Source organism: Anguilla rostrata, chromosome 11 (assembly GCF_018555375.3).
Source record: "Anguilla rostrata isolate EN2019 chromosome 11, ASM1855537v3, whole genome shotgun sequence".
Taxonomy (NCBI): Eukaryota; Metazoa; Chordata; class Actinopteri; order Anguilliformes; family Anguillidae; genus Anguilla; species Anguilla rostrata.
Window position 1 is genome coordinate 43,047,994 of NC_057943.1, and position 14,527 is coordinate 43,062,520.

A 14,527-nucleotide genomic window follows, 5' to 3' on the forward strand; every position below is an offset into this window, starting at 1 on the left:
ACCTCCACAAGTCCAGTTCCTCCTCCGGTTCCTCCTAATTTCCAAACAACTGAGGGTACCACGTGCATCTGTACAAACAAGTTTATGTGCGAAAATATTGTGAGAAGCTTGTGGAAGGCTACCCCAAGTGTTTGATTCAAGTTAAGCAATTAAAAGGCAATGCCACCGAATACTAACAAAGTGTATGTGGAAATCTGATATAGCTGAAATAATTCTGTCTCTTAGCTATTATTTTGAAATTACCTCTTATGGAAACAAATTAGATACCCTAATTGACTTGAAACATGAAATGTGTGGAGTTGTGGAAAACTGAGTTTGAATGTCTTTAGCCAAGGTGTATGTGAACTTTTGGCCTCAACTGTAAGTCCTTCTATAAATATTTCAGCTTCACTGCTTCTAAATAACCACAAATGGAAAAAAATGTATCATTTAATATATTCTGGTGACTCCTAGTGAGATAAACATATTTTTCAAGTGAGCCCTGACCAATGTGTGTAAAGCAGTAAATAAACAGAAGAGCATTTAGGATCTGACAAATGTATTCAATATAATTCCACTTCAATGATTGAATAGGATCTTTTGTTTTGAAAATGTTTGAAGTAAACAGGAATAGTTTACAAGCAAAAAGTATTGTCTGTAAATCATTTATTCAAAAAACTTCAAAATGACTGCACTGTGAGATACACCAATCATGAAATACCTGTGCTGATTACAACTCAAAAGTAAAAACATTTCTCACTGTGCCCATGGCAAGAAGAGAAACAGGCAGCCATTTAGACCTCTTACAGAATTTATCATGAGATATAGGCTCCAATGCATGGCTTGGTTCCGCTAATAACTCCAGTCCAATACAATATACACAATATCAAACAATCAACTGAGTTTCAGAATAAAATAGAACAACCTTAGAACTGCCCACATGGAGTTTGTAAAATTTGCTAAAGCAATCCTAATCTTTAAAAAGAAAAAAAAAGCTTTTGATGATATTGTTCACCATGTTGCAAACAGAAAAACAAGAAATATACTTTAGCTCATCAAGCTCATTCTGTTACTTGACATGTAAAGGAACATTGATCCTGATTTGATTATAACCAAATTTTGCATGTTTGCAGTGAATATGTACGGTACTTTGATCCACTTCTGAACCAGATTGAACAGAGAAGCACACTAAATAACATACATATTTCAGAATGTTTGTAAGGGCATCACCCATTATCCAGTAATTAACTGTAGGTAAAAATAAAAAGGCACTACAATGCAAATCTCTTGTCTGACTCCCCATTATTGCTGTTCTGTCTATCCTGAGTCAATATAAGGTGCAAGTAAGTACAAGGGAATTCTAGGTGGGATTTGCAATGTAAGAAGTGGCTGAGATGTCATAATGAGACCTGGGTCTGTACTCACAATGTGTCTCAGAGTACGAGTGCTGATCTAGGATCAGTTTAGCATATTAATGTCTCGTTTAAACATACATATACCATGGATAAGACTAGGACAGGCCAGGTCATGTAGTAGAGGCAGAAACTCTGGGGGTTTTCAAGACCAGATACGGTGTGAGATACTATCTAGTTTATAGGTAAATGGTGAGCAGTAGGTACCTTAAGTGGTAGGACAGCATTGGTGGGCTGAATGGTCTGTTCTTGTCATGATGTTATGTGGTTATATAGACCAGGGAATCCTGATGTCAGATCAGCACTCCCACTCTGAACATGCTTTATGACTCCAGGTCTGGTATGACTGGCTCAAATAATGCCGCTACCCACTATTCCAAGGAACCTCTTTTCCATTTAATCTACATGCACAATAAACCGCACAGGAATTTCCTGATGACAACCTGCCAAGTTGTGACAGACAAGCTAACAAGGCAAAATGAGCTGAAATGGGTGAATGGGATTCTGCTAGCCTTAGCATATTGTGCATGTACTGGGGACCATACAGCCAGCACAACTGTCATCCAGTCTCACAATGGCTACTGTCAACCTCGCAAATGAGAGAAACAACACATTGCTTTTAAAGTACACACACGCCATCAGCAAGTATGAACAAGACCCCCACAGAGGAAACATGGCACACATGCCCCCCCCCCCACCCCCCCACACACACACACACACACAACCTGCTTCAGAATCCAGTGTAATTCAGGTGGGGGTGCAGACTGCCCCACCATCTGAACTCCTCCCTCAGACCGCTCTGAACTACTCCCTCAGACCGGTCTGAACTACTCCCTCAGACCGCTCTGAACTCCTCCCTCAGACTGGTCTGAACTCCTCCCTCAGACTGGTCTGAACTCCTCCCTCAGACCGCTCTGAACTCCTCCCTCAGACCGGTCTGCACCCGCCTTCACTGTCCACTAAGATGGGTTTGTGGGGACTCTAGGAAGACACTGCACATTCTCAACCACGCATCCTACACTCCACTCTTAAGGTGCTCCAGGGCTGTACTCTAATCCTGCTGCAGCTCAGTGCCAAGACTGTATCCAGGGGGTCCAAAAGACATAATTCAATTCTGATCTCCCAGAGATTTATGAGATGTCCATCTTCTTCACCTCCATCCTCCTCTACACCCCCACCCCCCACCCCCCCACCCCCCCACACACACACACACTTATTGCAGCAGCTTGGGAACCTCAACCTGCAGAGACAAAGAGAGGGAGGCATGAGAATCTTTACTTGCTTTACCTTTATATTAATGCATTATGTGAATCCCCTTGATATACAATATATGAAAAAATGTGTCTAAACTGTGTATATGTAGAGTGCCCTCCATAATGTTTGAAACAAAGACATGCCTTATCTCAATTTGGCTCTCTACCCTCCAATCAAACAATTCTCAGCTCAGATTCTCAGCTTTTATAAAAAAGAGTTTTTATACATTTTATATATAGTCCCCACATTTCAGGACACCATAATGCTTAGGACAAATGGCTTCACAGGCATTTCTGATTACTCAGGTGTGTTCAATTGCTTCCTTAGTGCAGATATAAGAGAGCATTGGGTGGGCCAGCAGGGGGCAATCTTCCCTCTGGTACAAATAAACCCCAATGCCCCAGTGCAGTGACGGGGACACTGTGCTGTAGGAGATGCCGTCTTTCGGATGAGACGTTAAACCGAGGTCCTGACTCTCTGTGGTCACTAAAGATCCCATGACACTTATCGCTAAGAGTAGGGGGTTCCCCGGTGTCCTGGCCAAATCCCAGATCTGGCTCTCGCAAACTTGCCACTAAAAATCATCCCCAGACTTAATTGGCTAAATAAATGTTCTCTCCCTCTCCACCTTCGCTAATGTGTGGTGAGCGTTCTGGCGCAAATTGGCTGCCGTGCATCACCCAGGTGGGTGCTACACATTGGTGGTGGGTGAGGTGAGTTCCCCTTCACTGTAAAGCACTTTGAGCATTTGGAAAAAGTGCTATATAAATGTAATTAATAATAATAATAATATCTAGTCTTGATTCTTTGCTTTGCGGAATCTGTTATTGGCATTTGAAAACAGGAGGAGTTGTGCCAGTGAAAGTCAAGGAAGCCATTATAAGGCTGAGAAATGAAAAAAAGAAACAGTCAGAGACATAGTCCAAACCTCGGGCTCACCAAAATCAACCTTTTGGAACATCATTAAGAAGAAAGAGAGCACTGGTGAGCTCAATAATTGTAAAGGGCCTGGTAGGCCATGGAAGACATCTACAGGCAATGATCAAAGATATCCCCACCATGATGAAGAAATACAAACACCTGTCTGACAGATCAAAAACACTCTTCAGGAGGCAGGCGTGGATGTGTCAGTGGCTACTGTCCACAGAAGACTTCATAAACAGAACTACAGAAGCTACACTACAAGATGCAAACCACTAGTTAGCCACAGAAACACAGTGGCTAGGTTACAGTTTGCTAAGAAGTACCTAAAAGAGCAGAGTTCTGGAAAAGGGTCTTGAGGACAGATGAGACCAAGATTCACTTGTATCAGAGTGATGGCAAAAGCAAAGTGTGGCGGCCAAAAGCGACTGCCCAAGATCCAAAGCACCCTCCCTCTTCTGTGAAACATGATGGTGGTGGTGTTTTGGTTTGTACATGTATGGTTATCACACATACTGGCTTGCTTGTCTTCATTGGTGATGTAACTTCTGATAGCCACAGTAGAATGAATTCTGATGAGTACAGAAGCATCTTATCTGCTCAAGTTCAATGAAATACCTCAAACTCATTAGGACAACACTTCATACTACAGCAAGAAAATGGGCCTCATTCACAAAACGTTTATCAAATTTTTCTTACTTTTTTCTTTAAAATGTTCCTACAAAAACAATATGGGATTCATGACACGTGCAGATATTCGTAAATTGTAAAATGTTCTTGGAAACGTTCTTACATGCAGTTTACGATCAAATGTGATCATACACGTTTCGTGAATGAGGCCCATTGATCTCAAATATACTGGTAAAGCAATAAAAAAGTTTTTCAAAGTAAAAAACTGGATAATTCTTCAGTGCCCAAGTCAGTCCCCTGATCTGAATCCAATTGAACATGCATTTCACGAGCTGAATGGAAAACCTGAGGCAACTAGCCCCCGAAACAAGATGGAGCTGAAGGTGGCTGCAGTACAGGCATGGCAGAGAAGATACTCAGCACCTGGTGATGTCTATGGGTCACAGACTGCGAACGGTTACTGCATAAGGATATGTGGCAAAGTGCTGAACATGGCTACTTTCATCTACATTAGATGAATATGTCCAAAACATCATGGTGCCCTGAAATGGGGGGCTATGTATAAAAAGTGCTGTCATGGTGAAACCAGAATGCATAAAAACACCCTTAAATAAAAGATGAAAATATGCACTTATCCACATGTGAATTGTTTGATTACAAATATAAAACTGTGGAGTACAGAGCCAAATCAAGAAAAACAAATATATGCCTTTGTCCCGAACATTATGGAGCTTATATATATATATATATATATATATATATACAGTATATACATATACATATAGACACAGGCACAGATGCCCTATTATTCTTACCCTTTTAAGTTTTCTCAAATTGTTGGTGCGAATGGAGTCCAGCAACTGGTCCCTTGAATTCTTCTCCATGCCACGGCCCAAACTCCGGTCATCAACCTTCCTCTGCGAAACAGGTGTCAGTGAATTCCGCAGGAAGTTGTGATCAAGAGAGTGGGCAGGAGGAGGTGGAGGAGGGGGAACTGGGGGTCCAGGGGTGCCTGTTCCTCCTCCTCCTCTTCCTTGTCCACCCACCTTCTTTGGGGTCTTGGGGGAGGTTTGGGGCGTAGGCTGTGGGGAGGGTTTGGGTGTACCTTTGTGGGAACTTTTCAGGATGGCCCCTGCTGCCTTGGGGCTCTTGAGAATGTCCTTCATCTCACCATTAGACTGGGCCTCAGCCAGAGCCTGGGCCTGTTTCTGCTCCAGTAGGCGCCTCTGCCGCTGCCTGTCCATGTTACGGCTCAGGATGTTGGTCATGGTCATGCGGGGGCCGGCCAGCTCAAAGTGGTAGCCCAGCTTGAGCAGGGTGGTGTTGTCTTTGAGCACCTTAGCCATCTCCATCTCGGTCTTCCCGCCGCAGATGTGGCGCTGATTGTGGAAACGCAGCTCAGTGAGGGTGGCGTTGTGCTGCAGGGCGTGGATGACAGCCATGATGCCCTTGGCAGTGAGAAGGTTGGAGTCAAGGTTGATGCTGGTGAGGGTGCTGTTAGCATGCAGGGTTCCTGCGATGGAGTAGGCCACGTGGTCATCGGCGCGCGTGTTGGCGAGGGCGAACGTCCTAACGTGCGTGTTGTCCCTCAAGGCCTCGGCAAACTGAATGAGTGTCTTGGTCTTGATGACCTCCGAGTTGTTGACGTTGAGCTCAATAAAATCAGGGTCATTTTTACTGACCTTTTCCAGGGACTCGTTGAACATGGTGGCGGCCTCATCCTCCTCCTGTTCTTTGGACTTACCAGGCTGGCTCCCATCTGCAGTGCAGTTGGTACTATCCTCCTCATTGTGGTTGCTTTTCACAGATTCATTATGGACTTTCTTATTCTTCTCTCTTCCCTGCTCCTTCTCTGTCTCTTTCTTTGTTGCCTTCTCATTAACCCCTTTCTCCTTCTCCTTCGCTTTCTCCTTTTTAATTTTTTGCTGCTTCTCACTTTCTTGCAAGCCAATTTGTCCCAAATTACTCCTCGTACCCGTCTCAACAGCTCTCTCCCTTTTCTCCTCGGTCTTGTTTTCTCGAGTCTGGCTCTGCTGCTTCTCTAACTTGGAGATGAGTCCTCTCATATTTCCGCCATCCCTTTTCCTCACATCATCTTTGCCCTCCTTCTCTTTGTTTACCTCCTTTTCCTTTTTCTCCTGCAGCCTGGAGATGAGTCCCTTTGTCTTTCCCATCTCCTCTTTTCTTTCCTTTTCCCTGCTCTCTTCCTTCTTTTCCTGCAGCTTGGAGACCAAGGCTGTTGTCTTGCTGTTGCTCTCTATTTTTTTCTTGTTGTCCTCCCTCTTCTCCACCTGCTTGCTCTTTTCTTTCGCAGCTTTTCCCTGGGCTTCACACGTTTTCTCCTTGTCCCTACTCCCCTCCCTCCTAAACCTATTTGAGGGACCTGCCCGATCCTCAGTGGGGCAGTCTCTCCTCTTGAGGTTCTTGTCCTCCATCTTGTGACCCAGACATGTAGAGCCACAATCTTCTCGATGGATCACTGCATTCTGACCCCCCAGCTCTGAGCCCCCCTGGCTGTCTGACCTGGAGAAGCTCCTTGCCAGACCTTTCTTCAAGACCTCATTCTTAGGTTCCTACAGTGTACAAAAAAGAAATACACAAAAGCTTACATTAATGTTTGAATTTGTGTTAAGACAAGTGAAGCTTCATTAATTACTTCATGAGTATAGCTAACTTGTGCCAAACTGTGACTCACTCATTTGGACTAATTCATTTGTAAAGTTTTCCTGTGATGACTGAATTTCTTTAATTGCCTATGATAGTTGAAAGCTAGCAGCAAAAAGCAGGTCACATTAAAAATGTGAAAAGCCTCAGTTGCCGATCACAAGTTTGTAGTAACTCTACAGTAGAATCAAGTGTAGTTTGGTACATGCTATCCTTTAGATTTTGTCCAGTAAGGCGGTGCCTACTTAAAATTAGTAAGACAGAACAGGCTTTTGATAAAGTAGCACACCATTATGACATAAGCCACATCAAAAAAAATAGTACAAATTTGATAAAGTAAATCTGTAAACTATGCCTTCAGGTTATGGGCTAGGCTTACAGTTTAGGCCAAAGGTTTTCCTACACCTAGTCCTAAAGACATTCAAACTCAATTTTTCACAACTCCATTACATTTTCTGTTACTATACATTTCCTGTGTTAAGTCAATTTGGTTATCTTATTTCCATAAGAGGTCATTTAAAAATAATAGCTAAGAGACAGATTTATATCAGCTTTTATGTACTATATCAGATTTTCAGTGGGTCAAACGTTTACATACACTTTACATACACAGTATTTGGTGGCATTGCCTTTTAACCACTTAACTTGAATCAAATGCTTGAGGTAGCCTTCCACAAGCTTCGCACAATACTTTGCCGGAATTTTTGCCCATTCCTCTTGACAGAACTGGTGTAGCTCAGTCAGGTTTGTGGGCCTCCTTGCTCGGATACACTTTTTCAGTTCATTCCACTAATTTTCTATGGGATTCAGGTCAGGGCTTTGTTATGGCCACTCCAATACTTTCACTTTGTTACAACTTTGGAGGTATGCTTAGGATCAGCTTTCTAGCTGATGTCTTGAGGTGTTGCTTCAGTATTAGATAATCTAGATAATCCTCCTTCCTTATGATGCCATTTATTTGCGCACCAGTTTTCCAGCAAAACACCCCCACAACATGATGCTGCCACCCCCCATGCTTCACAGCTGGGATGGTGTTCTTCGGATTAAAAGCCTCACCCTTTCTCCTTCATACATAGAACTGATCATTATGGCCAAAGAGTTACATTTTTGGTTTATCTGACCAGAGAACACTCCTCCAAAAGGCTAGGCCTTCATCCTGGTGATCACCTGCAAACCTCATTCTGGCCTTTTTATGCCGGTCTTGAAGTAGGGGATTCTTCCCTGCCCCCTTTCAGGCCATGGCGATGTAGGATTCTCTTAATGGTGGATATAGATACTTTGGTGCCTGATGTCTCCAACTCCTTCACCAGTTCCTTTGTTGTTGTCTTGGGGCTCAGTTGAACCTTTCAGACCAAAGTTCGTTCAGCCTTGAGTTAATTTGTGCCTCCTTCCTGAACAATGCAGTGCATGTGTGGTCCCAGGATTTTTATATTTGCATAAAATTGGTTGTACAGATGCTCATGGTACCTTCAGATGTTTAGAAATTGCTTCTAAGGAGAAACAGGACTTCCGGAAGTCCGCAGTTTTGTTTTCTGAGGTCTTGGCTGAGTTGCTTGGATTTTCCCATGGTATCAAGGGCAAGAAGGCAGAGGCTCTAAAGGTAGGCCCTTAAACACAGCCACAGTATGTAAACTTTTGACCCACTGGAATTCCGATATGGTGAATTAAAGCGGAAATAAATCTGTCGCTAATCGATTGTTTTAAAATTACCTCTGATGTGAACAAAGTAGATGCCCTAATTGACTTGCCAAAAGAAATGTATGGTAACATGAAATGCGCGGAGTTGTGAAAAACTGAGTTTGAATATCTTTAGCCTAGGTGTATGTAGGTGTACTTTTTGGCTGAACTGTATTTCACAAGCTTCCATTTGTTGCTATTCATTGTGCTATGGCATCATGCAGAACTATATTAGACTGTAGAAAACATATGGACAAAATGATTGTGATGTCACCCATAAACTTTCCATGGGATTGTGAAATGCTTTCTGAAACCATGGAAGTCCCGCCATTTTGTACAAAGAGACTTCGCAGTAGAAAAAAGAGGGACCCTTATATGGTCATACGCAAACCATCCCTGGTTCATCCACAGAATATTAAAATATTGTCCATATGACACAATAACTTAACAAATCAAAAACATGTGGAGACTTTAGACAAAGAAACAACACCTATTACAACTACATGTTCTTGTGGGAAAAAAAATTATTGACTTCATATTTTGAAGTCAATAATTTTTTTCCCACACTGGGCGTGATGCTGGGAAGGTGATGGGAGGAGGGGGAGTGGCAGAGGGGGCTGCCCCTCCTCTTTGGGGGAGTGGCAGAGGAGGCTGCCCCTCCTCTTTGGCAGCTCACAGCTTCCTGCCAACGGCCAGCACCAAAGTGCCAGCAGTGGCCTAGCCTGCTCCTGCGGGCATGAACACCTGTAGCTGACTGGCAGCCAGCCCAGCTGATTTAGTTGCCTTGGCCTTTTAGAAAAGCACAGCCTTCCCATAGGAGAGGGGACCTTTGTGGACATGAACAGCATGCTATGCAGTATTCTGCTAACCTTCCAAGCTGCAGAGTGGACCTTTACTGACCCCTGCTCAAAGGGGTACTGCACATAAATATAATAGTTTGGCCAACTGACTGCATTCTGAACCACTGTCAATTCACTCACCACCCAGAATTAGTGCCACCTTGTCACACTAAGGCTATGCAGCTAACTAACATAGATGCTAAGAGCACACATAGGATAGATGACACGGCATTCAGAATAATTTGGCTGCTACCAATCCTGGGTAAGAGAAAAAGAAAAACTATAAATAAACACAGCATCTTTCTTCACATGGCAAATGGAGGAGATCGCATGCACTGGGCATCATTCGCAGTCGGCTCCACTCTGCGGTAAGGTGAAGAGAGGCCTTTGTGATTGCCTGGTTTTAATGTCACATGTAGAAATAATTACACTAATTACACTATTTAGCTTGAGCCCTGGTACACTTGCCACCTCAACTTTTTTTTATCTGGTCCACCCCTGAGGCACATGAGTTTCAGTTTATTTTAGATTATTGTTTCCATTCACGGTAGAACATTTGTCTACCAAGAATTAGAATTAGAATTAGATAGGTAAGGAGTATAGGTAGATGATGGAGATGTAGGTAAATGACAAGCTGGAGTGGATTCTGAATTGACTACCACTGCTCTTCCTCAATTTGCCACGCATAGCCCACGGTGCCATGGGAAAAAAAGAGTAATAATATTTTCCTCAAAAAACAGGTTTCAAAACGATTACCACTACTAGAAATTAATTATTCCATGAAATTGGGTTGTACTTTAAGTTTTGCAACATCTGTTCTCTGGCTTTCTGTCATTTCCTGTATCTCTAAGATATAAAATATGTGTGTAAAAACTCTGAAACCCTTCAGCATGTGGAAAGCCAAAGAATTCTCATATCAAAATAGACGGATGGCTGTTGACCTACACAAATCAGGAAATATTTACAAATAAGTGCACTGGTAGGCATAGCGCTGAGCACTGTCAGGGCAATAATCAAAAGGTTTCAAACATCTGGAGCAGTTCCAAAATTCCCGATAGAGTACACAATGACACGTTGTCCCCTTGCTCACAGAGAATGATAATGAGGAAACCAAAAAGGATTACAATTCAAGAGCTGCAAAGTTTAACTCGACATCCTATGTTATGTAACATAGGATTGTTACATAATGTGGTATCATGCTTTCCATAGTTCAGTAACAATCCATTTGTTACAATGAATGCACAGTATAATGTATATTTGACTGTAACAGTCTATTGTGTGCTCCAATATAAGAGAAAGTTTAGGAGTGTCCTTCTTTTTCAAACAGAGTTTGTGGCCAAAAGGCAAAACAAATGTTAACAAATTTAATTAAAAAAAAATTAAACTATGCCATTAGATTCTAAGTCTCTATTTGTGTACCCAGCTGTTTAAATCTGTGGTGAAAGAACTGCAAATAAGCAGGCATACCAGAAATGCATCTCCCCAATGTTGTCAAATGCTCCTGTTACCAACTCGGCCTGCAGTCCATGTATCTTGTTACCGAGTCGTGTAAACACTCTCCGTTTGTATTTGTTTGTTTGAAAAATAAATATGAAGTGACCACATTCAGGGTTTGGTCTTAGTGCTAACCCCTCCCACTGGAACAAACAGAAGCATTTGTTTACTCAAAAGAAGGTTTTGCCGCCTAGCAACCCGTAGAGTGATGAGGCCCCAGTGTGTGGGTGGCATTTTGCATGTTTGGGTCGGGTCTTTCGTACCCTTGCTGTCGGTCTCATCTCTTCTTAAACAAACAGAACTCTCTCTGGATGTCCCACATCGGCCGACGGGTCCCGACAGCTCATATTTCTGTTTCTCAGCACCTGTTGCTCGGGTAATCACTGCATCCACGAGTACCCAACTCTGCAGCTCCGAAGCATAGCTAGTCCACGTTAGCTTAACATTCCTGCTACATCGAACCAAATCTTTTAGGATTGAGCCGTATTCTTCAAAAACACAAGCATAAGCTCTCCTCCCTTGAATGCAAACACTAATGTCATAAAAATGAAGACATCTCCCTGTACACAGTGAATGAGGGCTAGTCTCCCTGTACACAGTGAATGAGGGCTAGTCTCCCTGTACACAGTGAATGAGGGCTAGTCTCCCTGTACACAGTGAATGAGAGCTAGTCCCCCTGTACACAGTGAATGAGGGCTAGTCTCCCTGTACACAGTGAATGAGGGATAGTCTCCCTGTACACAGTGAATGAGGGCTAGTCTCCCTGTACACAGTGAATGAGGGATAGTCTCCCTGTACACAGTGAATGAGGGCTAGTCTCCCTGTACACAGTGAATGATGGCTAGTCTCCCTGTACACAATGAATGAGGGCTAGTCTCCCTGTACACAGTGAATGAGGGCTAGTCTCCCTGTACACAGTGAATGAGGGCTAGTCTCCCTGTACACAGTGAATGAGGGCTAGTCTCCCTGTACACAGTGAATGAGGGCTAGTCTCCCTGTTACGTCTCCCTGTACACAGTGAATGAGGGCTAGTCTCCCTGTACACAGTGAATGAGGGCTAGTCTTCCTGTACACAATGAATGAGGGCTAGTCTTCCTGTACACAGTGAATGAGAGCTAGTCTCCCTGTACACAGTGAATGAGGGCTAGTCTCCCTGTTACGTCTCCCTGTACACAGTGAATGAGGGCTAGTCTCTCTGTACACAGTGAATGAGGGCTAGTCTCCCTGTACACAATGAATGAGGGCTAGTCTCCCTGTACACAATGAATGAGGGCTAGTCTCCCTGTACACAGTGAATGAGGGCTAGTCTCCCTGTACACAGTGAATGAGGGCTAGTCTCCCTGTTACGTCTCCCTGTACACAGTGAATGAGGGCTAGTCTCCCTGTACACAGTGAATGAGGGCTAGTCTCCCTGTACACAGTGAATGAGGGCTAGTCTCCCTGTTACGTCTCCCTGTACACAGTGAATGAGGGCTAGTCTCCCTGTACACAGTGAATGCGGGGACGCAGCCCGAGATAGCAGCTCTTACAGTCCATTAGCTCACACCAGGCCATCTCTCGCAGACCGGGATCACTGCCATAAGCCTGGAATGCAGCTGACACAGCACTTTGCTATCTGAAGCACTTATCCCAAATTGCCACAAAGCACAAAATGGCGCCCCCTGGTCCTTCAGCGACAAGTGTGTATCATCTCCTCATGATGACTCATTAACCATTTGAAAAGTAGGTTTTTTGGAATGTTTTTCAAAATTCTAGTCAGTGTTCTTCAATTACCAGTAGTAGTGATTGTTACATCAGCATTGGAATGTTCAGTTAAGAACATTCAACTTAGATATTTGAGCTCTTACACCTTAAAGGGTTAATGACTTCTGTCACAGGAGAAACAAACATACAAAGTGCACTGCAGAGAAACCGTCCACTGTGAGGACTTCATGGAGATATTTATTCTGAACCAATTCATCTTTCATATCACACTAAGTCCTATCACCTGTTGTCCATCCACAAGACATCTGTAACTTTGGCCCTTCAGTCAGATTTTTCACAGATTTGTTTTGGAACAACATGGCATGACCACCTGCATGGAATGAAGGAGTGAGCCACACAACCAAACCAGTATGGACCATGAAACCATGGGTAGATGATCACTAATTTATTGTAAATGGCTAAGCATGATATGTTTAAATTACATTAGGAAGAATTGTACCAAAATATAACAATCAAAATGAATTTAATAAGGATAACTTATTTAACCCAAACTGGGAAGATATGTGCTTATGATACAATCAAGACATGAGGCGATTCGTAATCGTATTCATGCTCTTGGCTTCAGTTAAACTGGATGCAATATGGCATTTAAAGAGCACGTCATGGAATCGTCTTGAAAAGCTCGTGGTCATTTGACAAGTCTGCAGAAAGACCTTAATCTGGCGAAACGCCTAAACTTGCAAGTACACCTCTCTTACAAGCAAACGGGACGCGATGATGGAGTGCTTCAGCAGCCGTGCTCCAACTGCCCAAGACACGATTGATAAAGACGCCAAGGAACCATTTCAGAGTTTCCGATCCACCTCGTCGCCCCCCAGCATTGACCCAGCCTCTTTACACACTCACCACAGCGCCAGCTGTCCGCTCTTAGCCTCCTAACAGCCATCAGCTTGATGGCGATACTCCCTCTATGCACAACACGCACTGATTGACAGGTGACAGATGCTAAACATTTGAGACTTTAAGACTTTCCGGTTTCTCTTTTGCTCATTTAACAACGAAATTGGTAGAGCAGGAAAAACGAATGTTGGATTCAGCTGGATAATATTTGCATAGACCTACGTTTAATTAATGTAGCCTACACGTTTAATTTTCATGTCAAACTTGCGAATGTAGCATTAGACGTTAACATTAACAAAAGGAGTATCCTTGCTTGATTGAAAAAAAACTGAAATACTTAATTCTTCTCCAGGTAAAACTCCTTCCCTTTCATTTTATGCTTAGGATACAGCTGGAAGACGGCTTTGCTGCATCAACTGACATACTGAGGAACGGTCATCTTGATTGAGCTATATGCGGTGACCGTTTGCATACCTCGAAAGACAGCTCTCTTTCGATGAGTTTCTTAGTTTCACGCTCGCAGTAGTCCAGCATGGCTTCTCGGTCGTAGTTTCTGGACGGCTGTTTTTCCGTCTGATTCTTCTGTCGGAGGCCGACTGGTACGTTTGGATCGGGGTCGATCGCGGTAAATTCCCTCTCCAGCTCCTCTACCTCCTCGGGCGATAAATTAGCCAACAGGTTGTCAATGTCGGCGTCTTCGCTCACCTGGCGGTCCGTCCGGGTTAAACCCCTCGTTTTCCCCCTAGACATGGTTATTATAAAACAGAGCACCCCCGAAGAAACCTTGCAAGACACTGGGAGGCCTGTAACAACCTCCCCCCGAGTAATTTATTTTATTTATTTTTTTGGTACGAAATCAACAATAATCCAAGTGTAAAATCCAGTGAGCCGAGGAACCACGGGTCACAGCTGTCTGTCAGCCCTGGTCTGTCGGAAAACTCAAGTGCAGGGAAAGCTGCGCCGTCGAGGGCACAGGCAGGACTGCATTAGCCTATCACCAAAGCCGTCTGAGATGCTTGGACATTCCTTGAAATCCTGTGCAACAGCATACCC

The 14,527-nt window shown here is 43.6% G+C and overlaps 1 protein-coding gene across 1 annotated transcript; it reads right to left on the reverse strand.

Moving 5' to 3' along the window:
* Positions 1-628: 628 nt before the first annotated feature.
* Positions 629-14,527, reverse strand: LOC135235000 (leiomodin-1-like). Its single transcript, XM_064300181.1, has 3 exons — positions 13,949-14,527; positions 5,012-6,769; positions 629-2,631 (listed from the first exon to the last, which is right to left on the reverse strand). Exons 1-3 carry the CDS (start codon positions 14,222-14,224, stop codon positions 2,605-2,607), a joined length of 2,061 nt encoding a protein of 686 aa, XP_064156251.1. The 5' UTR covers positions 14,225-14,527; the 3' UTR covers positions 629-2,604.